We start from the raw sequence: 25040 nt of genomic DNA on the forward strand, positions 1-25040 counted from the left end.
GCAAGAACATAGGTAGATATAAAAAAGAAAACAGCCATACTCTACGGTTATGTTGAACTTCTAGGCAAATAGGTCTCTATTCTTTTAGAAAGTCATAAAGAGCATTCAGAAATGCTTGGAGGAAACCTCTTCATCCTACAGTTTAAATTTTTTTAAGCATCGATGTGTTTCCTTGATAATATTAGAGGAGATCCTCAAAGATACTGTTGAGAACAGTTCCAATCATCAAACATCATTTAATTTTTTCCCACACATTTGTCTGCATTTATCTTTTTTTGTTCACTCTGAAGTTTTACATTCCAGAGAAAAAGCCTTTATAATATTAAAAAGAAAATACCTCTCCCTGTGAAATGGTTTCTGTACAAATGAAGAAAAAAAGGAGAAAGAAAAGTTCACTGTTTCTTATCAGAGAAGTAGATCCAAATCTCACGGGGATGGTACCTGGTGACAGGGGTCATCTTTAGAAAGGAATGATTTTTTCACAGATAAACCTAGAAAGCAGGAACACATGTGGATAGATACATTCTGGTAATTAACAAGACTACACATGCTTCTGAGCCCATTTTCCTATTGGAAATAGTATGCAAGAAGCCTTTGGCTATCAGAAGAAATTAATCAGGTGGGACATTCTTGCAATAACATCTGTCTGCAGTGACAGCTTTACACTTGCTGGCGTAGCCACGCTGCTCTCTAGAAGGGGAGTAGCAAGATGAGACCACAAGTCTTCATGGAATATTTCTGCTGTCCATTGCCAAACAGGTTCCCAAGATCGGACAATGGTCTAGGAAGAAGTTAAAGTTTTAATGCAGGAACGTAATTTCTTAGTGGTTTGCAAACAGTAGCCAATAAATTATTGCAAACATCCATGTACTCTTCCCTGAAAGGTTCTGGGACAGCTGCCAGCCAGTTTCAGTGCATGAGACAGGGAGTGCAGGCATCACAGATGCTGAATGCCCACTCATTGATGGCAAATATGAATATTCCAAGTAGATGGAATACCTTCTCAAATAGCTGATAAAGTTTTTCCTGTGCTTAAAACACAGGATATTTCTTCCACCCTTCTTCAGTTGGGAACCAAGTTGTCTGTTGCATGCAAACTACACACATTCATTCATTTAATAATCTAATTCAGACCTACATCCGTACTCTTTCCCCTCTGTGACAAATGAGATTTTCCCTCATGCTTTATGTGACATTATTGTCAGTCACTGCAGTGAAAGCTTTTCTTATTAAACCTTTTTTTAAAATGCCAGTGAAACTTGCAGCATATTCTTTATCACTGGAATAAGCTGTTCAATTCAGTTGATTTCAATGAAGCTATGTCCATTTGCAACACTGATGGTTTGGCCTGCTTTTCCTACTTGACCCATACCACAGCTGATAATGGGTTTGCCAGTCTATAATAGGCCCATATGTTGTGAACCTTGTTTCATGCGGGTTGTTATAATCCCACTGAAATTCTGATCTCTCATTCCTCTAAAATAATAGTTGCTGTATTGAAGAGGTTTGTCTTGGCATTTTGATTCTGTAGTAAATCCAAATTGCAGCATCTTCTCCCCAGCTCCCATGAGAAAGACTTGGACAGATCCCAAAGTTTTCAGCTATATTTAACAAAGTGCTTATTGTGGTATCATTAAGCATGTGCGGTGAAACAGTGATTACTATCAGCCATATGTGTTGGAGACCCTGTGGCCACAGGGTTTGGTCAACATTTGATATGGAGAAGAATAATTTCATCACTGTCAGTGCATTTACGTGATTTAACCAGTGGAAGATGTGACTGTTTATCGTATGTATGGGACTGCATTTTCCCTCAAGTTCAACCACACCATAGCCTCAGTCAGCTACAGCACTGCTCTGAATGTCTTTGACTGTTTGCACAATGCCTCTACTCTACCTGATGCAGCCCTGGCACACACCTGTATGCTAGTGGAGCATGAAAGCTGAGGATAAAGAGTTCAATACATTCATATGTCCCTGAGAAATTCCATGCTCTATAGGAGGAATTTTTTTAAGCCAAGAGTCGAAATTAAAACAGCAGTGCAACAACTTTTTTAGAAACTGTAAGCCACACACGAAGAGGGATGCGAGTCAAACTAGACCTGAGCTCTGGATCCCCACTTGGCACACAATACACCAAATACACTGCACAAAATGTGAACACGGACAAGCGAACAAGTGCAGGCCCTTTTCATGAGTACATCTCTGTAGCTGCCAAAAAGAGCACAAGAGTTAGAAATTTTAGCAGAATTGGCATGTGTTTGCAAGCCTTCAGCAGGAGGCCTAAGGAGATGTAGATTTCTGCTTGACATCCCAGGGAGGATGGTCAGTGGCTGGGAGGTCTGTGCACCCATTCCCTGTGTAATGTTGGCAAATCCCTTCAGTAAGAGTTAGGTATTTTAACATCTTTGAGGATCTAAGCATTATATTCTGTCTACATACAGATGATCCTTAATGTGGTCTGTTGTCAGCATAGTCTGGTGCTGAGTGTTGTGCTGAAATCTGGTTCCACACATCCACACTGCCTTCATAACAGACCAAAATCAGTTTTTTAAACCTTATCTGTCCATATGGGTAGAAATGTCAATACCCTTTCAGGAAGGACAGCAGACATACAGGCATTGTGGCAGTTTAGTATCAATCACAGATTAATAGAATGATTTTTGGTTACAAGGAAACTCTGTGGATCATCTCATCAAAGCTCTGCTCAGTGCAGGACCAACCCTGAGGTTAAATCAGGTTACTTAGGGCCTTCTCTAGTTAAGTTTGGAGTATTTCCAACTAGAGCGATTCCACAAGCTTCTGGATAACTTGTCCCAGTGTTTGACCATCCTCATAGGGATTAGTTTTTCTTTAGAGCTCACTGAAATGTCCCTTGCTGCAACGTGTTATTTTTACCCCTTGCATTTTTTGCTGTGCACATCCAAAAAGCGACCGGCTCCATCCTCCCTGTAGCCCCTTTTAGATAGCTGAAAACAGTTGTTAGAACCCCGTTTAGTCTTCTTTCCAGACTAAACAAATCTGGTTCCCTCAGCCTCTCTGTGGCTGTTTTGGACCAGCACCTTAACCATCATAGTCACCCTTCACTGAACTACTAGTTTGTTCATCTTTCTCATCTGCTGGAGGGGGCTCAAAACTAGACACAGTACTCCAGGTGCAGGTTCACAAGAGCTGAATGAAGGGGAGTATTTGTTGGCCTCAACCTGCTGCCACATTGTTCCTAATCCAGCTCAGTGGGCAACCTCTCTCACTGCAAGGCAAACAGCTGACTCATGTTCAGCCTGCAGTCTACCAGGATGCCAAGGCTTTTTCTGCAAAGCTTCTGCTTGGCCTCTTGTCTTTCATGTGCCTGGACATTGCTTCCAGGAAGATTTACACCTTAATTTTACTATGGTCTGAGGTTAGGCGGACTGGTTTGCACCTGCCTGAATCATTCTTGCCTTGCCTGTAGATGGCCTTGACATGGAATCACAGAATCATAGAATACCATATTGCAAGGGACCTCAAGGATCGTCTGGTCCAACCTTTCGTGGCAAAAGCACGGTCTAGGCAAGATGGCCCAGCATCTTGTCCAGCTGAATCTTAAAAGTGTCCAATGTTGGGGAATCCACCACTTCCCTTGGGAGATTATTCCAATGGCTGATTGTTTTCGTTGTCAAAAATTTTCCTCTTGTGTCCAGTCGGAATCTCCCTAGGAGTAACTTATACCCATAAGTGGTACATGTGGTATCAGAATACTGTGTCAAAGTGGCTACCGTCTCTTACACCTCAGTGCTGGTCTGTGACTGATGCATGAAAAACAGTGTGAAATGTTCAGATATGACAGTGTTAGGGCCATGTATGAATTTGGAACAGATAAAATTTTCAAAGAAACCCTAACAGACCTCCTGTCTTTTTAAAATTAATCAGTGACCAGCAGCACAGGTTTTCTCTCCAATCTTTAAGGCTGTCCCTACTGAATAAGACATGGTATTAGCTGCAGTCCCTGATTTCAGTGCTTGCCTCTGATTAAGATCAATGTTTCAAGGTAAGCACATGCCATAGAACTATGTGAAATGAGGATGGATTTAAGCATAGGATTTAAGGGGGAGAAGGGGGCAAACATTGTAACCCAAGTGTCCAGCTTACTGCTCCAGTACATCTATAAAAAGATGTCTGCCTTGCCTTTAAATTGAATCTCTGATGCAGACATTCTGTAATAATACTTTGAAGTTATTTGCATCCAGTCTACAGAACCTTTTAGTTCTAGTTTTAAATTAAGTACTCCAGTGGTTTCAGTCCTTGATAAGTAAAGCAGCAGGATTTCACACCAATCGCACCAAGGCTTGGTTACATTTTAGTCACAGCAGTGAAGCGATGCATGAAACTGACTGTACTGTAAAATCTCATTGTTATATGGATGAGGAAATGGACTGGCTCCAGACAGTAAAACAATCCCAAGTCAGGAAAAAATGCATATCAAAGCTTTCAGCAGAGACATTTATTCAGAGCAAAATGTGTTCTTTCGTTAGGGGGCTGCAAACCATCGTCTGAAGCTAATTAGGCAATGGGAGCTGTTCTTAGGTGTCAGTATGGTACTTCTAGAGTACAGTATACGCTGTTCACAGAAGACATTGCGCACTCACCTTATCCCACCAAGTGCTGGATTTCAGTGGAGCAGAGTGAAAAAGAGCATAGGTGTTTATCTCCAGATGAATTTTTATGGAGGATGACTTGCATATCTCTTAAGCCCTTTATTTAGTCTTTCCTTCTCTGCTTGCAGTTATTTATTTTCATAATTTCAGCATCACTAAAATAAGGCCTTTCTGCTATTTTATTTTTCCATTTCAACCTGGACTCTGATAACTGAGATATTGCCAACATGCAGAGAATTCACATTTTAACTGATAACTCTGGGATTTGGGGTCCTGAAAACTGCTAATAAATAAGGATCAGAATGCCTTGAGTATGAAACCAAGGAGAATTCATGCAATTTTCCATTGGAAAATTCCCCATAGGTTTTTCAAAAATAGTTCATCATAGAAAAATACACTAAATAAAATGTATTTTGCTACTGGTTGATTTCAGAACTACTGAAGAATGCATCCAGAAGTTTTGAGCCCTCACTGAAAATAGCTGATTCCTTCATACTGCATAGGGAAAAAATTATCCTAATTATCTGTTTATTCCCTCCTATGCTTTGAGCAAGTCAACAGCTCTCCACAGTACTGACTCAGCTACAGCCTAAAAGACCCTGCAAAGTCTTCTGAAAGTTATCAAAACTAGGCTTTTGAAGCCTTCCCTCCAGTGAAAGCCCTTTGCCAGGTCACCCCTTGCCATTTAAATTGAGCAGCTTAAGTACTGAGGCTAATATGTGCAACAGTGTGATGGATATAGTATGCTCTCTGCAGGAAAGATGCACTCCCCCCCTCCCCCCCAGTCCTTTAAATGACGGTGCTTTCCCTCTGCCAGTCTTGCTACAAAGGCTCATTTCTGTGTTGATAACACAGCAGTGATAATAGGTATCAGCTCAGTGCAGGAAGGAGGACTGTTGAGCCTGAGGGGAAGTTTCGTATGTGATAGGGCAAATTTTGTTCAGTCCCCTGGACATCTCCTGGACGCAGCTGTCAGTTCATGTGACCTCCATCTGGGTCTTCTTTAATGACCAGTTTGTTGCTGGAAACCTTGTTTCTTGTGCTACCTCATCAGGAGGCATTGCAATCACAGGCTGAATTAAGCCTTTTAACCATTTTATTCTAACTCTGTCTAGAGATACACTATTGGCAAATGCCATCCATGGCCAGCCTGTCCCAACAGGAGCCTGCTCGTATCAGTATCCATTCCCCTGGGTTGGTGCCCTGCCAGAGTGTGGATGATCCAGGCTTTCCCCTCCAGAAAACTCATTATTCGTGAAGGCAGAATATTCTCTGCCCTCTTCTTCCTTTGATTAATTTTTCCTTCATGTCAATCAGCTGAAATGAGTAGTAGCTAGATACCTCTCTGCTTTATTGGTAAGCAAAGCTGATGGCAAAGGTCCCAGTGAGAATGTCTAGAGGAGTGGGAAACACTTCCCTGCCAGAATTAGGCTGAGAGCCTGCAATGCGAAGGGATGGCTTTGGAGAATGACAGCGGAGAACAAAATATCATCTGTTAAAACAAAGAAATCAATATCCTCTGGACTTCTAAGTCCTGGCTGTGGGCATTCAGAGTGTATTTTTCTCCCAGTGCATGACTATACCAGCAGCCCCATTGATTTTGTGCTTATGTCAGGAGGATGATCTATATATACCTCTTTGGAGAGATGCTAGCTCTCTGGAGAGAACCACTGAGTTTTCATGGCAAGATGTATCACAATTGCTATAAAATCACAATTTATCTGCTAAATTCTTTTTAACTAACACCTTGCCAGAAAAGTTAAGCTCTATGGTTTTCTAATAGTGCTCATGACATTTACGTACCCTTGCCTCTTGCATATCTGCCTTGTGAATGTCTCCAGACCAGAAGGTAAAGGTGGATGATATTTACAAATCACACCTTTTTCCACAGTTTACGTTGTGATGTTGACAAGGGTTGAGACACAGAAGGTATGAAGCATTGTATTGCTCCTGTCTTTGTTGGAGGTTTTCACATGTTCACAGTAAAGCACAAGCCTAGGTGCACTCGGGACCAGAGGTGGTGTTGAGCTATTAAACATGCCCATGAAAATCTGATATGTTCATAAACACTAGACCATTATCTCAGTTCTCATTTTAGCCATTCCTGTTTTCCTGTTGATGTATCCATTGGAAATTACTGTTTGGGGTAGGAAGGGATTATTTTTTGTCTGATGCACCCTCCAGTCATTTTGTCATTTTTCTTTGTTCAGCTTAGTTTATATTTTGAGTGTAATTTACTTGTCTTTCAAAAAAGAATGTTCATATAATTAATGGTTTGTCAATGCGACATGGTGGTTTTGGTTTCCAGTTTTCAACTTTTTTCTGAAATTTGAAGTTTTGAATCAAAAGAAGATTAATTCTTCAGCTTTCAAGCTCAATGAGTTCAAAACACATTTTAATTTTCTTTCTGGTTCTCAGTTTCAATCCAGAGGTCCTCACTTCTCAACACAAGTTCATATGTCCTCCAATCCTGAATGAATTATTGAGCTTTTGAACACTTAGTTGGTGGACAGAATCCTAAGGAAAATAGGAATATAGAAAACAAGGGAAAAAGAAATCACAATACTTCTATAGAAATAAAACTCATTAAATTTGTTACTTTTATCTGTGTTACAATTGTGGAAAATTTATTTATGGAAGGGATTTTTAAATTTTGTTTTAGCTTTACAAGCTAAACAGCACTTAAATTCACAGCTGATAGTCTATAAGTTATTTTTATGGTTGGCTTTACTACTTGTTTACATGACACATCTCACAGAGATACCAGGCATTTAAACATCAACCAACTACTGGCATTCAATGAAGCTCATTAGTTTTAATTGTATTTATTTGTATGCCTATTATAGTAGCATTCACCAGCTGAAATTAATATTGCCTAGATTGATTTCTCCATCAGTTATCTAGACTCTATCCATAAACAATCCAGACAGACAACTTGAGAAAGCAAGTCATGCCACCTGTCCTAAATGCCCTTCTGAGGGAAGGGCGAATCACTCTCTGCAGACGTTTCTTTTCTGAGCACAGGAAGAGCCTTATTTAAAGTATTTGCCTTTTGTATACCTGCAGTTGGGCCAAAGGAATTGCGCTCATGATAAAAAAACAAGAGCTCATCATCTAAGTAAGCCAGGTAGGGCAGGGGGAGGTAGACAGTAGCAGAGGTGGAATCTCTTCCCAAGGACCCAGCAGATCAGTGACAGAGCAAATAAAATAACCAGTCTTCGGCTTTCAGGCCAGTATTTTACTTCAAGCCTTCTCTTCATCTTTATAGTCAGCGTGAGCTCTGCTATGGGAGTCAGTGGGAGCAGGATGAGAGCCTGGTTGGCCACCTGTAATGATTTAAAATCGGTGGGTTTATGTTTATCTGTTCAGAAATCACCGCAGTACTTCACATATTTTCCAACCAGTGTCACATCACTTTGTGTTATTGGCTGCCTGGGGAGTGGTATGAACCAGAGAAGTGTCCAACTCAAACCTTACTAATGAAACCTCTTTTGCATTGCAGTTGACCTGGACAGGTTGAATGATGATGTGAAACGTTTCAGCTGCACTCCAAGAAACTACTCTGTCAATTTAAGGGAGGAACTGAAGCTGACAAGTGCAGTTTTCTTCCCCCGCTGCCTCCTTGTCCAACGCTGCGGAGGAAACTGTGGCTGCGGGACTTTAAACTGGAAATCCTGCATGTGCATGTCAGGGAAAACAGTGAAAAAATATCATGAGGTATTCTCACTCTTTTTCTTTTCTTTGGTACTTCTTTTGTGTATTTATTGCTTACGTGGATTCTGAAGGCTTTTCTCAGAGCTATGTGTGCTGCCTATATTGGTTGTCATGTAATATTGATCATGCTATATCATGTTACATTATCATTATGTTATATCATGTCATATTATCATGTTATATCACCATGTCTACATTGATTATCATGTTTGGTCTTCAGTGCGAAAATCACTGGCCATGAAGTGTCTAGGCAACGATGCTATCATTTGAGAGAGACCAGAGTGTTTAAGTGAACGCCCCCTGTGGTCACCATTGTTCCTGAGGTGAAGAGTCTGCTTAAGCTTCCAGACAGATTCAGGTAGCCTGAGGGTGGAGCCTAGACTTAGGTAACTAGCATTGCTCTTTGCAGTCCATGCTAGATACCAGGTTGGTACCTCATGGAGCAGCATTCTCACCTCCCACTGCAGTAAGCCATAGAGAGACACACACCCATGGAGTCAACCTGCAAGAAGGCCTGATTTTGAGTAAGTTTAATATTAATATCACATTACATAGCAACACAGCTTCAGGCTACTGCAGTTTCTCTTTTTTTGGAACGTCTATTTTCCTGATGAACTTCTGGCTTTGGGAAATACAGTAGACAGAAACAATCACCCAGCAATTTATATTTGGAAGTGGCGAATGAGCAGAGTTGAAGGAGATAATATGTGTTAGAACAGGGTGCTAACAAGTACTTATGGATAAGTTAATTTAAAAGAAGTTGGAGGGAACTTTCACCACCTCTCTGCGTTGATGCTATGACAGCATCCTAGTGAACTTTGTTGCAAGAATGAGACTTACATTGGACTGATTTTTCCCAGCGAAGGACTGATACAACCACTGGAAATACTGTTTTTGGTAACACAGAGGCATGTGCTCCTTGGAGGTATTGGACTGCACTTCCTCTTGTTTCATGGTGTAACTTTTAAAATTATGACCAAGATTGGAAATGACAATTAAGTCACTTGTAAACTCTCTTCCCTTCCAGATTTATTACCTGTGGGAAGCAACTGAATCTTTTGGCCTTAGCTTTTTTCCCCACTCAGCAATTTTTTAGGAAGGCAAAATTTTTTGCGTAAGAACAAAGTCTATCGTATTTCTTTTTAATCCATTCAAAACACATTTAGAGAGGAAAAAAAAAAAAACATTTTATAGTCTTGCCTTTAAATCAGTATTTTCAGAACCAGACATGAACAATGTTTGCTAAAGTGAACATATATGGGGAAGTTACTTGATACTATCCATTCAGTTGTCTGAAAGTAGGCAGCTACATGCCATCTTGACTTAATTTCTGACACATATCTCCTATAAGAGCCTGATCTGCCACTTGGCTTAAGTGTCAAGTGGAAATTAAGTTTATGGACTTTAAATCTGGATGTGATGTGGGCTTATACCATAAAGACATAAACTTGGGAGACCCTAGGGCTACAGTAACAGAAAGCTCACTGTGAGCAGCGTGGTTACTCTTTCGAAGGTAAGAGATTTCTCTCACAGTTAACTGCAGGACACAGCATACAGCTGTATCAGCTAGCACTAAAAATAGTTAATTTTTTGTCTACTTTTAAGCAAGACACAGGGGATGACCCTGCTAATTACAGAGTGGAAAGCCTTATCTCAGTGGTAGAAAAGTTAATTGGAAAAAAAAAATAATAGGTATAAAACACCTAGATGACTATGAACTGATAAAATGAACTTACAATGCCTTACATATGAATAAATATTTATACAGCACCACAGCATTGTGCAAGAATGCTAAAAGACCTGGAACCCTCCTTCAGAGAGTGAACAGTCAACCAGATGAGATCAGACGTGGATTAGAAGATTGTTCAGAGATAAAGTGCAAAGAGGAGGAAGAGATGAGCAATTTTCTACACAGGAGATGGCTATCTGTAGGTGCCCCCAGCACACAGATTAAGTGTTATTTCATGTGTGATCAGTCTGGAGGGAGGTGAACAGAGAGGGGGCAAAAATGACAGCTACCACAGGAGATAACATACTTTAACAGCAGAGAAGGCTGCGAGTGATTTCAGAAGGCCTATGTGCATACAGTTTAGAAAAGCAGCAAGTATTAGGATGAGCAGTCTCAACTCTTTATTTGTATAACACTGGGTAAGTGAGGGGAGGAGGGAGAAATGAGGGGTGGAAATTGGACTAAAGGTCAAGTAGTGAACCACTGTGAAGAGCTTCAGGAAAATAGTTGTTTAATGCAGTGGTGATGGGGAGAAAACAAGTGACAGTCTTCTGCAGGAATAGACATCAACAGGTAATAACTCAGCAAATATTTATCATGTCCTGGATAAATTGGTGCGGTATTTAAACTGGGTTTTGACCATTGGTGCTTATAAGGATACAGGCAGGAGTAGAAAAGATACACAGAAGCAGAAAACATACATCAAGAAAGATACAGGAGAAGATACGCATCAAAAACATTTGTAAGGAAAGCGGCCCAAAAGTTTTGGATCATTTCAATTAGAAAAAACTGAGAATAAGAGAGGACACAGGGAAAGATAGAAAATAGTGAATAGTACGTAAAGGAAAACTAGGTCTTCCTGAATAATCTTTTCCTTAAGAATAGAACAAGTAGAGTATGAGAGAGGTTGAAAGGGAACTAATTTAAAATTATAAAAATCAATTTGATTTTTTTGCACAATAAATCTATATGGAATTTCAACACCTAAATATGAGTGGTGAAACTCAGAAGGATTCTGAGAGAATTAGAAGTAAAATATAAACTAAAGAATCCTGGGTCACATCTGCATCAGAACTTAAGCCAACTATTGACAGTACCTAGGAAAAAACCTGATTATAAACATGTTATCAAGCACTTATTTTTTAATCAGGTGTTGGGACCATCTTATGCTGGAACACTGGAATATTACACTAAGTGGGTATTGGTCAGAACCATGATATCACGACATATGTCCATCGCAAATTAATCACTAAATTTAGGAAATTCAATATTTACACTGATAAATCACTGCTAATTTATTTCACTAGTCCTTTGTTCTCTGACAACCGTATGAATTCAAGACAGCGTTTCAGCTTTAACATTAAATGGCTTTTGTAAGTATAAATTTAAACTTAATCCCTTAGGGATGAATTAACAGCTCACTGAGCAGAAGTTTAGCCAAGTGGCTCCCATTAACACGAGTGGAAGTCATGCAGAAAAATTCATGTGTGACATACTAAAGATGTGTCCATTAATTTTAGTCCAAAATATTTTCCACTTTATTATTATTATTATTATTAGCCATGCAAAGCTAATCAGTTTTATACTTTATTCTCCTTTGACACTTAGCTCTAATTTTATTTAAATGCCTGGCAGTAATAGGACTGAGGAGGGGCAACTCAACATGCCAGTTTTAGAACCGTGGAGCGGGTTTACTCTTTCCAAAGTCAATTTGAAACCCACTAACCTTAAGCAAAAAGTCTTTAGTTGCATAACAAGGGATGGAGCTTCATACTTCATGAAAACCCTAGCACTGTTAATTTGGTTAAAAAAACTGCCTTCTGCTGCAGGAGAATTTAGGCCAGTTTCAAGCACAAATTTTAATTACTTTGATTTACTTGCAGAAGACACCAGAAGGAAATACAAGGTACTGGAGCAAAGAAGGTGTTCGTAGCAGATGACACTGAATCCTGCAGACCCCAGATTGCTTCTCTTGCCAGGTTCATTTTGCCTAACCACTATCCTGGAGCTTCATCTACTGAGCTTCTGGACCCACCAGAGCTACTTGTCCTGTACACGTACATGCTTGTCCTCAACAGTAAAAATGTGACCGGAAATTGCTTAAAAGTTGTCTGGCATTTCTGAGCTACCCAGTATTTCTGGGTGAAAAAGATAGGCAGGCAAGTTTTTCAGAAGCAGCAGGCTCCTTTTTGGCTTTGTAGCCAGTGCCTTGCAGTGCGGGCATAGCTGCATGCAGGCAGCTGTGGGGATACTAATGCCCAGAGAGTTTGTTGAGAGAGAGGCTTCTAGCCCAGAGAGATTACAAGGTTATCTTCTCCTTATGCTCTTAATGTTTTTTAATTCCCCTTCAGTTCCTATTCAAAGCCTCACACTGTACTCATCACCAAGCGCTCTCTCCTAGTATCACAGGACTAATAGCTATCACGTGTAGCCTTTAATTTCCCCAAGCTGTGAGTGCTGCTCCAGTTCCCTGAACAGACTCTACAGCTCTTTCCTATTGTGTCCAATTGTAAGAAATAATGCAACAGCAGGGAAAATAAGAAAATGGGAATGCCATGGTAAAGGGTATCTTTTTCTTTATTGTCCTGGGAAATGCTAATAATGAGATCTCAAGTTTTTTTTATAATCTGGAATTTTGCCATAACTTTACTGAAATGCTCAGCAGTTTCCAGAAGTAAACGGGTTCATAACTTCAGTAAACAGATAGTCTGGGGGGGCGGGGGGGGGGGGGGGGTGGGGGTTGCGCTGTTCTTGCAGGAGTCTTGTGATGCTCTGTGGTTTCCCACAGTTTCTGGGTTTGCTCAAGACCAGAGCTCATGGACAAATACTCATGATTTACCACATAGTGTCAAAAACTCTGCAAACCAAACAGGCCAAGTGCTGGCAGTGTCTCAAAACATCTCTCAGGCACAGTCTACCATAAAGTGATACAGAGTTCTGTTGCAGGGCTCTGTGCAAGGGAAAGACAAAGCAACTCGTGGAAATGGATGCAGCACACCTTAACCAAACACTCACGTCTACCTCTCTCTAACTTGCTAAAGGGGAGCTGAAATGAAAACACGTTTTCCTTTGCAGTGCATTTCTTTGGAAATGCCTGGAGCTGCTCTTTAAAGAGCGGGGGGCTCTAAACCTGGAGATCACCCATCCCAGAGGAGGTGTGGGGGAACTCAGGCCAGGACTTAATTCAGCTTGGGCTGCGGCTGTGCCATCTGCCCAGCATGCACATACCTCAGAAAACAAGAAATCAGTTTCCCCATCTCATTGCTGTAACTGATGAGATGTGAAATGAGTTTCCGTGAGGAATAAATGCTCTAAGGTAGCAACCAGAAGTTGTCAGAGTGTATAAACCTCCACAAACACAGTGCTGAGAAACACAGCTAAAAGGCATGTAAGGAAAAAAGCAAAGTGGTGAAAGCTGATTGCATCTTTTACCTACTTACTTGTCTCTGCTGCAAAGACAGATGCTTTTTTCACTGTCTGTATGGTGCTTCTTACCCCCCAATCCCCCCACCCCCCCCCTTTGAAGCATTATACCTCCATTCAAGTTTCATGTTGACTGGAGCTTGTCTGGTGCCTTCAGAGGACATACATGCAATTAATTCTCAGCAACAAGGTTTAGATTAGTGATAAGGCGGCTACTTCGTAACCCCTTCCTGACCTGAGAGAGGTAGCAGGCACCTCAGAGTACCTACACGGTACTAAGTCTTTGCACAAGTTGCTGGGGCATAGGAACATCTTTCACTGGACCCAACGTTCTTAAGGAAAAACAAGACAGTAGGGAATATTATTGGGGAGAAAAGAACAGAGGAGCAGGGGAGAAAAGAAAAAGGTGACATAGGATTTCAGTAAGACAGTGGAGTTGTTGCAATGGAGTTAAGAAATGTAACTAATAGAATTTTATGTTGTGTGGGCTTCTTTTCCACCTTTTTTTTCTTTCTTTTTTTCAGAGAAATTAGAAACAAACTTTAAGGAGGCACTTGAGAGAGCAGACAATAATTCTCCCCGTCTTTACACAGGGAAACATAAGATAACTGCACAAAAATTATACAAATGCTGCTGATCTAACAAAGGGAATTTGCGAAGGGATTAAAAAGAGCTAGCATCATCAAACCAGTGTGCAAGGAATATGGTCTGATTTTTGTACGTCCTGGAGTTGATAATACATGTATAAAGGAGATAAAAGGTTGTTATGGTAATAAAGGCACAGAATTAACGTGACAAAAGAGTTAATGCATAGAAATATTATACAAGAAGCAGCAACGGGATTTATTTGGAATGCAAATACAAGGAAACGGAATGAGTCAGAAATGACTGCTAGGTCACAGGATGAGCAGAGAGAGCACAAAGGTGCAGTGGGAGAAAAAAGGTTCATTTTTTACTAGATGAAAATGAAAGTTCTTGGGATGACTTCTGAAGGTTAAGCAAGTGATAGCTCCTGTGGTAGATGTCTGGGAAGAGAGGCAATTTGTGAAGGGGAAACACCTGTATCTGATCAGTGAAAAAGCAATAGCTGGAGCCATAATACGTGACAAGATCACCAAAAGTGAGGGTCTTGTTGATGTCATGTATGTCGAAAACATCATAGCTGTTTCAGATGCCTGCATTTTAAGCCAATTAAATTTTTTCCCCATGTTCCCTGTGTTAAAACCAGATGTTTCTTATTCATACAAATAAGACAAGAGAATCAATAATCCCAACTACATTTAATAATCCCTTAGTTTGAATGCTACCACCGATCAGCAAATGAACTCTTCTTTTCTTGTTCCTGATATCCTATAATTATCTCTGGTAAGAGAGAATACAGCTTTGGGTCCACATCATTGTTTTAGGCTACATTCCTACTACAATAAAGGTCCTTATGCCAAAATTATGAACCGCATTCCCATAATGCTTGGTTTCTTGTGCTCAGAGCACAGCTAAACTGTTTGTGACCTTTGGATTAGATAACTCAAAAACTGCGGAGTAAGATCTTTTATCTGTATCACAACTTGGATCTGTGTTGAATGTTTTGCACTTTTGATGCTTCCTCTTTCACGAATCTCAGACAAATATAATTTGGTTTGCATGCTAAAATGATGGTATTTTTAGATGAGCAGAAGGAGATTAGATAATGCTGCAGAGCAGGATTTTAAAATAAGTTCTGCAAAGTACAAATTTCACTATCTAAAATAGCAGCCAGAGTTGCTCTTCATCTTCTGTCACAGGAATATGAAGCTAACTGAATATTTGGTAGGCCATAGTTGTGCTATTGATTATCTGTGGTCTTCTTAAGCTAATCAGAAACAAAAAACAAAGAGCTGATTTTTGAGTGAGGCTTCAGTTTTCTATTGGTGTTTCAACTACCTGACAAGAATTTAACATAGAATTGTACTATTGTTCCTAATAAATAAATTATTATAAGTAAAAAATGGCTATGAGCAACTGGATACTCCCTTTTTAGTATTTTTAAGAAGTGTTGACTGGGTTTCCTGTTACTCTTTGCTTTTTATTAAAACAGAAACATCATGGACTGTCATGGCTAAATGTTGCCTGACTTAAAAGGTAAATGATACATGGCTAGGACCATCAGTGAATGCCAGAGGGAGTAGTTCATCTCATCTGGTTCTACCCATCTAAAGCTGAGATTCCAGCCTTTGGGCTCCTTTCCTGGTTATCAGAGCTAGCCCACCAGAGGTGAATTGTTCTCTGGAGTCACCTCTTTATTGCTGCTGCTACTGGAGAAATGCCAGGTATGGGTCAGGGTGAACAGGTTATCTCCAGCTGGGTCCTTTGCTTAGCACTCATCACTGCCCTGCTTTCCTCAGCCCCTGATCATAAAGTGCTCTTACAGATCTGCTGAGATTAGAGGGCCCACCGGGCTGATAGCCCTGACCTCCTGTCCTCAGAGGCCTTGCTGCTCCAAAGCAAATCGCAAACTTGTACAGTGTACCTTCTGGAAAGGCAGCCGTTTTCTGATGTCCTCAAACGGGCTGGAAACCCCACGGTACCTTGGAGAGCTGTCAAGGCAATAGGTTGGCCTGACTTAAACAAGTGTGCTCTAATTCCAGTTTGAGTTTTTCTGCCTTCAGATTCCAGGTGCTGTTTTTTTGTGATGGCTTTGCTCGCATTTAAACAGTCCTGCAGAAGCTGGCATCCAAATTGAATGCACAACCAATGAGCAAGATTCCTGGCAGGGAAACATATTTAAGCATTTGCTTTATATTTCCTTCACCACTGCCCCCAAGGAAAATTATGCAGTGGCCACGGCCACCTCCCCTTGAAACCTCTCAGAAGCTCAGGCATATCTACAAAGTAAAACGCCGTCTAGCACATTGGTGTGCTCCTGTGGAGCTGTCTGCACAAGAAATGCTACAAGGCCCTGATAGCCTTTTTTTGTATTACCTATGAAGACCAAATCCAGCTCCGAAGCCAAGTCCTCTGTCTTGATTTTTTTTTATTGCTTTAATAATTTTATAACCATAATTAACCCAGTGTTTGATGAAGGGGATGTGGCTGTAGTTATATACTCTTTGTGAGGCAATGATCTGAAGAGCTGAGGCGCCACATTTTCATTAGTAGTGACAGATATTGCTCCTTTAATCTGAAAACTGCAAGGTAATTCTTCTTTTTCACCCACACAAAACAAACCTTTTGAACATTCCAGACCTTCCTCACATCCATAGTTTCTTACAGCTACTGATCCCATCAAAAAAAAAGAGCAATAAAGTGTCCTGGACAAAATTTCTTTGAACTGCTTTCATTAATTCAGTAGTTCCTCACTTTCAAGGACCTGACCATGTAATGAATAAACAGCAGCTATTTTCAGAATAAAGGGTTTTCTTACAACTACTGTAGTCACCAGAAATGGCCTTACTTCCTGATTCTTTTCAATTCCCTTGTATTTAGCTGAAACTAAAACTATTAGATGGAAGCTAGACAGAGAGGTTTGAACATCAGTTCTGTGATCAGCTATTAAAGCAGTCCAATTTCAGCTGTGTTCAAACACTGCTTTCCTGTCTTGTCTGGGAAGTGCCTGCCAATTCATTTTTCTTCTCTTATCAGCAAAGCCCATATACTTGCTCATGTTTCTTAACACGAAACACAGGGAGAATCCCCAAGCTGTCAGGTCGGTTAGTTTAAATACTGCCCACATCTTTGCTCTCGTCCCATTGCATACTTCCATTTGATCCCAGTTAAAAAAGCAGATCTACGTACCCATGATGTTTTAAAGTGCCAATCATCTGAATTTGTCAGGTTTTGATGAAAGGGTTCTTTAAATAAAGACTTTTATCATGGGTTCAGCGTCAGCAGCTGTACTTCATTTTAAAAGTATGTTTTCTTAAAAAACACATCTTGGAAAATGCCATCTATTTTCAGCTCTGTAATAATCACAGAAACCTGATTGGGTTCAGTTCCTCTGTGTTTTGCATTACAGTGTGGTACAGTGAATTGTCCTGGTGTCCATCAGGATTTGATGCATGTTTTGAGGCAGTCAATGTTTGAAATCAATTCAAATCCATTATAATTTTCTGCTTAAAAAAAAAACATGTGTCTTCATTTCTAACAGGGAAAAGTAATTATATCTTCCCAACACGTTAAAGCAGCTGTCTGTACCTTGCTTAGTCACAGTCCTTCCTCTCGCTATTATGTAGGCTAAACATAAATTTTGTCACAAAAGGGAGGACAAAATAATAGACTGTATTCAGTGCTTATCACTTTCATCACATCCCGTGGCCTTCCTACCCTCCAGGCATTAATCGTAGAGACCCTTCATCCTGAAGGCTGCTCACCTGCCTGCCCTTCCGCACCCACTCTGCACAGCATCTGTGGTTAACCTTTGGCAAGTCATTCACACTTACTTTTGGGGAATTTCTAATCCTGTTGAAATTGCTAATACTTTTTTGATCAGGCATGCATCCCCTTATTCCTTATCCTTCCCGAGACCATCTCAATTCTTGTATGGTGTTGTGATGTCAAAGTACAGAAAGTAGTTTGTAAAAAAATATTTTTAATTGAGAAATGGTATGATCTGTTAGTTAGGGGGCCTGTTATTTAGGGCAGAAGTGTAGGTGTTTCTGTGCTTGAGACGTGAGATGTTTAGGTCCCACTCCCCACTTGAACAGTGGCTTTGGCGGGTAATAGATGAGACAGACTTCTCCCCATCTTTTGAACAAGCAAGACAAACCCAGCAGATCTATCAGTCACTTGGCCAGGCTAGCGTGAGTCACAGCAGCCTTCCAAGAGGTGAGACGAGTTAGCTCTAATACCTTACCAGTGTGTGATTTGTGGACTCAAGTGCTTGAGGGCACAGAGAGCAAAACAGGCCAACCTGCCTACTGCCAGCTGTGGAGCTGCAGCCTTGCTTTCTCTGTGTCCTGCTCCCCATCAGTAAATAAGCAATTTCAAAAAGGAAAGGACCATATAATGGCACTGATAGTTTTTCTACTGATACGCTGCACAGCCTTGAGAAAATCTGTTTCAGATTCTCCATGTGTACAAGTTTGACAATGATACATATATTTCAGTGCAATGTGCTGTGAGATTTGGGAAGAAAAATATTTTAGGATAGTGAAAGTCGTCTTAGTCTTAACTCATTTGTTGTACCTAATCCAAACTAACATTTGAGCTTCAGGGCATAAATTGGAAATTAATATCTCTTTTGTTAAACTACTGTAGCCTTACCAACAGCAAACTGAAACAAAACTGAGGATTTCCTCCCCTCAACCTGCACCACTGTGCTAATGGGGGTATGAGCTCTTACATGGCACTCAGCCTCCAAGGGTGGGCTTGCAAAGCATGGCCCTGCAAACTGCCATCCCCCTCAGCTTTTTCCAGTATGGACTTTAAGTCCATACTTAGAGTATCACAGAAGATGAGAGAGGATGTAACATTATGGGTGTTTTGACATATCCACAAGACCATTTTCAGGGAATCGTAGATTTCCTGTTAATTTTTACTATCTCCGAGGTTTCTGCAACCTCTTTGAGCAACCTGCTCCAATGTTTAACCACTCTCAGTATTTTCTTCCATATACCCAAACAGGATTTCTTTTGTTGCACCTTGTGTTTGTTGCCTCTTTTTCATCTTCTTTATAACCTACAACCCTATTTTTTAGGGGTCTCAGGGTTATCTTGCCAAGATAGAATTTTTTGAGAAGCCTCTTATATAATGTATACTTCCCTAGGAAACAGTGTTCTTTGTTTGTTTCACATTATTCACAGTAAATTCTTAAGAAATTATTTAAATTGAGGCAGAGAATTTTAAGACAAGCCAACAAAAGTAATATTCCAGAGAAACTCGATGGGATCTGGCACATATTTTGCACAAGCTCCATTTATCTCCTTCTGCCTCCCACAGGCATTTCATTTTTGGACCAATTCTAATGATATGTGCTCCAGAAATTTCAAATTGCATAAAAAAAAGTGTTCCTTGTTCTTTAGAGCAGAAATATTATACAAGTGAGAGAAGGGGCAGAGCAATTCAAATATGTATGGGACTGCAAAGACGAGCCAAAGGAAACATGCTTGATAATTTGCATGCGAAAGAGCGACTCTGGACATGGTTAGGAAACTGCACGATATAAAGATACCTGATGTAGGAAATAATCCAATCTGTCAAAGCTCCAGAAAAAACAGTACACCACGATGTCACAGAGTGGAAAGAAAAAGCTGGAAGTAAAGCAAAAATGTGTCCAAATTAATGCTGTTCAAGGCCATTAAGGGCTGTCGGTGCCCACAAGGCCTCAACACCCTCATCCTCAAATTTTTTAACAGTGTTTTCTAATCAGTGCATTTCTGTTGATCCTTCCAGGTGCTGAAATTTGTCCCTGAGGCTGGGCATTCCAGAAGAAAAGGCAGAACCAGGAACAACATGGCCTTAGTAGATATACAGCTGGATCACCATGAGCGTTGTGATTGTGTCTGCAGTTCAAGACCACCCCGATAATAAATAAATAAATAAATAAATAAATAAAGGAACGAAAGAAGAACACAAGACACACTAGTTGCAGCTTACTGGACGTTTACTTTGAAGCAGGATTGCTCTGAGGACCTTTACTCACTAATCATTTGAACTTTGCTACTAGCCTGCCTTTGCAATTAGCAAAAATGATTGCTGTGTTTCAGCATAGCTGTGCTGATTAGTGCCATGGCAGCTAAACAGGTATATCATAGATTTATATATCAGCATCCAAGAATATAGGATAATGGTTATCTGTAGCTAGATTCTGAGGGTTGAGATTTTCAAAGCTCACTTATAGTCCTCAGGCACACAATGCCCACTGAAATTAAACACAAGTTGTATAGGTATTTGTGGTAGCTGGCAGTCAAATAGCATGTTTCCGTTTCTCACTCACTAGTCCCTACGCTCAAATTCTGCTCCCATTTCTACCTGCTCAGCTCTCCTGACGGTCAGTAGGATTTTGTGGGTATAAATGAAGAGAGAATTTGAGCCTGTATGAGTGTAAAATTGTTTGTCCCACTCCAAGGGGGTGCTTCCCAGTGTTCCTGCCCAACTGAGTGAGATAAAATGAGGAAAATCCATCACTACCTGAAATAACACACCATAAAGTGAAATTTCACTGTTTGTACTCGAGCAAATCGTGTGCTGAAATTAGTAGATGCTTTGTAAGCTGGTGGCAGTAGTGGGTTGCGGAGGCTGGTACTTTTCCCACGGTGACTCCACAGGAGCTATTGCCAGGCACTTCTGCAAGAGAGAGCTCCTGCAAAGTCCCCAGGTAAATCCCTGTGGGCTGGGGCTGATTCTGGTCTCTACCTACCTGGACTAGACTCCCACTCCTTACCCAGAGCTGCCCACAGTTGCCTCGGAGGGACCCCCTCAACACAAAAAGGGAGAGACAGCCCTCCCCCTGCATCCTCCTTGCTGCAGTTCGAGGAGTGCCGTGTTTCCCCACGAAGATAGGGCTTCTGTTGAAAATACTGATCTGTTTTGAAGTTGTGTTACTGGGAAGCAAAACTCTGCTTGAGATTTAATTATCATTATTTGGTTTGGGGTTTGCTTGTTTTAAATACGGATTATTATAACTTCTTCATATAAGCATTAATCTTAGTTATCTGAGGTGAGTTGTCTCATTTCAGTTCTGCGTATTGCCATGGTTAAACTGTTGACAGTGAATTTCTTTTTGATTGCATTTTGCTGAGGCATATTAACTCATTAAGCAATGTCTGTCTGTCATGGAACATGTACATCATTTATTAACTTCCAGAAAAATATCATTAAACACCACCTCATAATAAAGTAAGCACTTTAAAAGCTACAGCATAGCTTCCTATGCCTTTTAAAATATTATGAAAGTGCTCTGGCTGAAAAAGGAAAAAAAATATATCCTTCCAATCTAGCTTTAAATGTTTTAAAATGCTACTCCAAAGTTGTAAAATACAGGCGGATTTAAGTCTGGCAAAGAATTGGAGTTTTGTTTATGAATGTAAGAGAGGGAATGGGGTGGCACATTTAATGGCTGATGGTTTATATTTAACAGCAGACATAGGTTGCATCGATTCGTCATGTTTGTGTCGCTTCTTGTGTTTCTGGCTCTGAAAGAGCAAAGTAGTTTGACAACAGTGTGTTATAATTAGTGGAAACTGGCACGTGCTACAATGTAATATTGAGAGCCTTTAAGCCAGTATGCCTTAGCAATCTACAGTTTTGTAATAAAAGTGCCCTAATGTTCTGACTTACCCTCTTTATCAGCTCAAGTATTTTGTAAGTGCTCTTTCATAATTTTAGCAAAACTTTACTGAAACATCCCTTAGAAATGTTGTGTTACTTTCTTTCCTCTACTTTAAAATGTGTGGGATTTTTATTATTTATATTAAGTTTTCCTCTCTGCCTCCCAGATATCTATTTAAAAATGCTCCTGAATGCTGACCTGGGAAGTGATTCACCATTTTTCAAAGCAATTCACATTAAAAGAACAGCACTGTAACCAAAGATTGCCAACTTCGTTTCATATTTCAGGACTATTTAAAGACTACTTAATTATTTTTCTGTCTCTAGCTTAATAACAAGACTGACCCAGCCCTTCCACAATTTTTAGCTAATTTTGGAAGAAATTTCCATGCAAGACCTTGGCAGTACTGATTGTTTTGGAGGCAGTGAACTCTAATGTATATTCCTGACTGAATTATGCCCGAATTACGCCTAAGCACTTTGGCCTTGTAGTTAGCATTTGTTGAAGGAAAGATCAGTTTCATATGGCTTTGTGCTTTGAGTGGTTCTTTAATTCCCATTCCCCAGGGGAAGATGTACACCAGGCATCCACTGCACCTGACATCTCCCACACACCTCTGCATGCTCACCCAGTCTCCAACCTGAACAACCGCGTCTTGGGGGGAGTTTCTGTGCCTCCCAATTTTGGGGGTCCAGCCTCATCTGGGAGCCTGAGTTGCCTCTGCAGGAAATGGGGAGAGAGGCTCTCCCAAAGTGTGCCTTAGACCCTAGGTTGAAATTATTCAACGTGGGAGGTTTTATCTCTCTCTTTTGACCATGAAGGGAGATTAGAAAACTGATTTTAGCATCCAAGTGAGATACACAAAGGTAGATAGTATGAATACTATACATTTTAAAGACTGAACAGCTTTCAGTTAGCTAAACTTCAGTTTACCTAGCTGAATTAGATACAGGCAGCAGTGGGTGCCAGGGTCCAACAGGAAAATTCAGCTGTAAAGTAAAAAGAGATTGGTATAATTGGAATTATCCTCTTGCTTAATGTTGGGTTTACTTTCTTAAATAGAGGCTAAACTCATCACAAAATTTGAAGTGTTTTTTCTGAGACACTTAGTAATGGATAGAACCATTCACTGCTTCATGCTGCCATCTACCATAAAGACAGTATGCTCCAGGCCAGAGCGGGAGAGTTAAGGATGGGCTTTATGTGACAGTGTGGGACTTAAAACATACGTGTGAACTATGTAAAACTCCCAAAAGCCCAAGCCCCAAGCTGCAATGACCCTGGTGAAACCAAATACCAGCAAAACTTTTCCTTTCTATTTATTAGCAGAAATTGCAGAAATGTTTTTCCACACCTTTATTTTCTCCTTTGTCTATGTAATGATTGATATGTTATTTACATATTGTTGCAACTTAAAAAGCAATGCTATTAAAAAAACTAATCTAGTTCATTTTTATTAGTAGAATTGGAGCCCCCCCAAATAAATTTTCAAAGGAAACTCAGATTCCTATTTTTAAACCATTCACTAACTTTTTTATTTACTGTATTCTTCTGGGATAGAACCTACTTTCTCAAGTGCAATCTATATGTATTTTTTTTTGTTATCTCAGTTAAATGCAGCTTTTCTAGCAGTATTTTTTACTTTATGCAGTATGTAATATGTCTTACCTTGATGAAAAAATAAATACTGCTTTTGAAAGAAGATCCTCTGAGTGATTATTCAGAATTCAAGTGAGCTACACCCGTGATTTACAGGAGGACATTGTGACATGATACCACCATGCTAGGTGTCCTTTTGAATTTTAGCAGTCATTCCCAGGAGCATCAGGGAAGTACCAAAGTACAATTTTGGGATAATCAAGTTTGAGCCCCTGAGCTGGAAGAGCTGACAGCTTCCTTGTGAAGCAGCAACAGCATGACAGCAGCACGGCATTTCTGATAGCCGGATTAGGATGCTCCCCTGGGCTCAGTGCTGGTCTCAGCCCCTGCAGGCTTGGCATGGCTCTAGCAGAGATGTCCTCACTTGTTCTACTAAGTTGCTCCTTACCTCAAAGGAGGCTCCTGCTGGAGCTCCACATCTCACCTGAACTAGGGCAGAGCTAAGCATCCATTTGCTGTGTGCTTCCTAACAAAGGAAGCAGTTCTCTTGTGTACAGTGAACAAGGACATATTTAATGGGTGGAGGAGGCATTTTTTTGTCCTTCAAAAATGCACTGAATACACTGTGTAGACAGCAGCTCAGCAACTGCCCAGGGATGTGTCCAGGGATGGCATAAAGCTCCTCCCATCTGGCATCACTAGGTACCTATATAACTAATGGGTAAATAAATGGCTAAATAACATCAGTTTGTCCTTGTGCTCACACAAGTGACAGCTTTTATAAATCTGCAATATGAAAAGTAGCTCTGTCTCTTCAGCTGGAAAAGTATATGGTTCCTGAGGTCATTCAGGAACTCACCATTACCTTTTTTAAAAATTAATGTATTTTTTAAACATTATTCTCCCCATTTCTGAAGAACAGAGAATCTTCTTCTAGGTGATTTTAAGATCTGCAACAGCTTTAAAAATGCTTCCCTGCAAATTCATTTAAGATTTCTCTTGCTCTTTTCTGGCGTGTATGGCCCAGTCACACCGCTGTAATGCAAATTCAACAGATGTCCAATTTGTGCTTATTCTCCTAGGGAGTCCAGTGCAGCAGCTAATGAAAATGCAGAAATTAGTATTCTGGTCTCATTCTAGGAACTTTAACTTTGTTTATTGATAGTCTTGGTCAAATATTCTGAAATACATAACGTTCGTAATTTATTTGGTCATTCATTGATGGGCCTTGAAAATCTGCCTGAACTGTTTAAAGTGCAAATCCGATTTTGGATTTCTTTTCAGACTTCTTCAAGAAATGGGATTTCCAAACCAGCAAATATTCTGCCATGAATAGTAGGAAGGAAGTATTCTAGGTTTTAGGCTCTCGTCTAAAATTGATTTGACTTAAGACTTGGTCTGAAATTCGTTTAAAGGTAGGAAAAATCATATTTCAAAATTTAATTTATAAAAACTGATTTTGGAAGTGTGTTTTAAAACCTTGTTAATGTACTGCTTGTAGAAAATTGCTGTGGCATCAACATGCTTTAATAAAAATGCAACTAGTTCCACAATAACAATTTCTGTATTAAATGCTCCAATTTCAAGCTGACAAAGGATTTCTGCTTCAGTTGAAAGAATTTCAGTTTCAGACCAGTACAAAGAGAACAGGATAATAAAAATGGGGTACCTTTGAAGTATTTTGATATAAAGGGTG

At 40.2% G+C, this 25040-nt stretch overlaps 1 protein-coding gene across 2 annotated transcripts in view; it reads left to right on the forward strand.

Annotated features, from left to right (window-relative positions):
- PDGFD (platelet derived growth factor D) overlaps nt 1-23447 on the forward strand; it is a 143029-nt gene extending 119582 nt beyond the window's left edge. For both annotated transcript variants that reach the window (XM_064441294.1, XM_064441293.1), the window contains exons 6-7: nt 8137-8351; nt 19867-23447. In XM_064441294.1, coding sequence (XP_064297364.1) covers nt 8137-8351; nt 19867-20001 — 350 coding nt within the window. In that variant the 3' untranslated portion in view covers nt 20002-23447. The remainder of the gene's footprint in view (nt 1-8136; nt 8352-19866) is intronic.
- Nucleotides 23448-25040: the final 1593 nt, after the last annotated feature.

Source organism: Phalacrocorax carbo, chromosome 1 (genome assembly GCF_963921805.1).
Source record: "Phalacrocorax carbo chromosome 1, bPhaCar2.1, whole genome shotgun sequence".
NCBI lineage: Eukaryota > Metazoa > Chordata > Aves > Suliformes > Phalacrocoracidae > Phalacrocorax > Phalacrocorax carbo.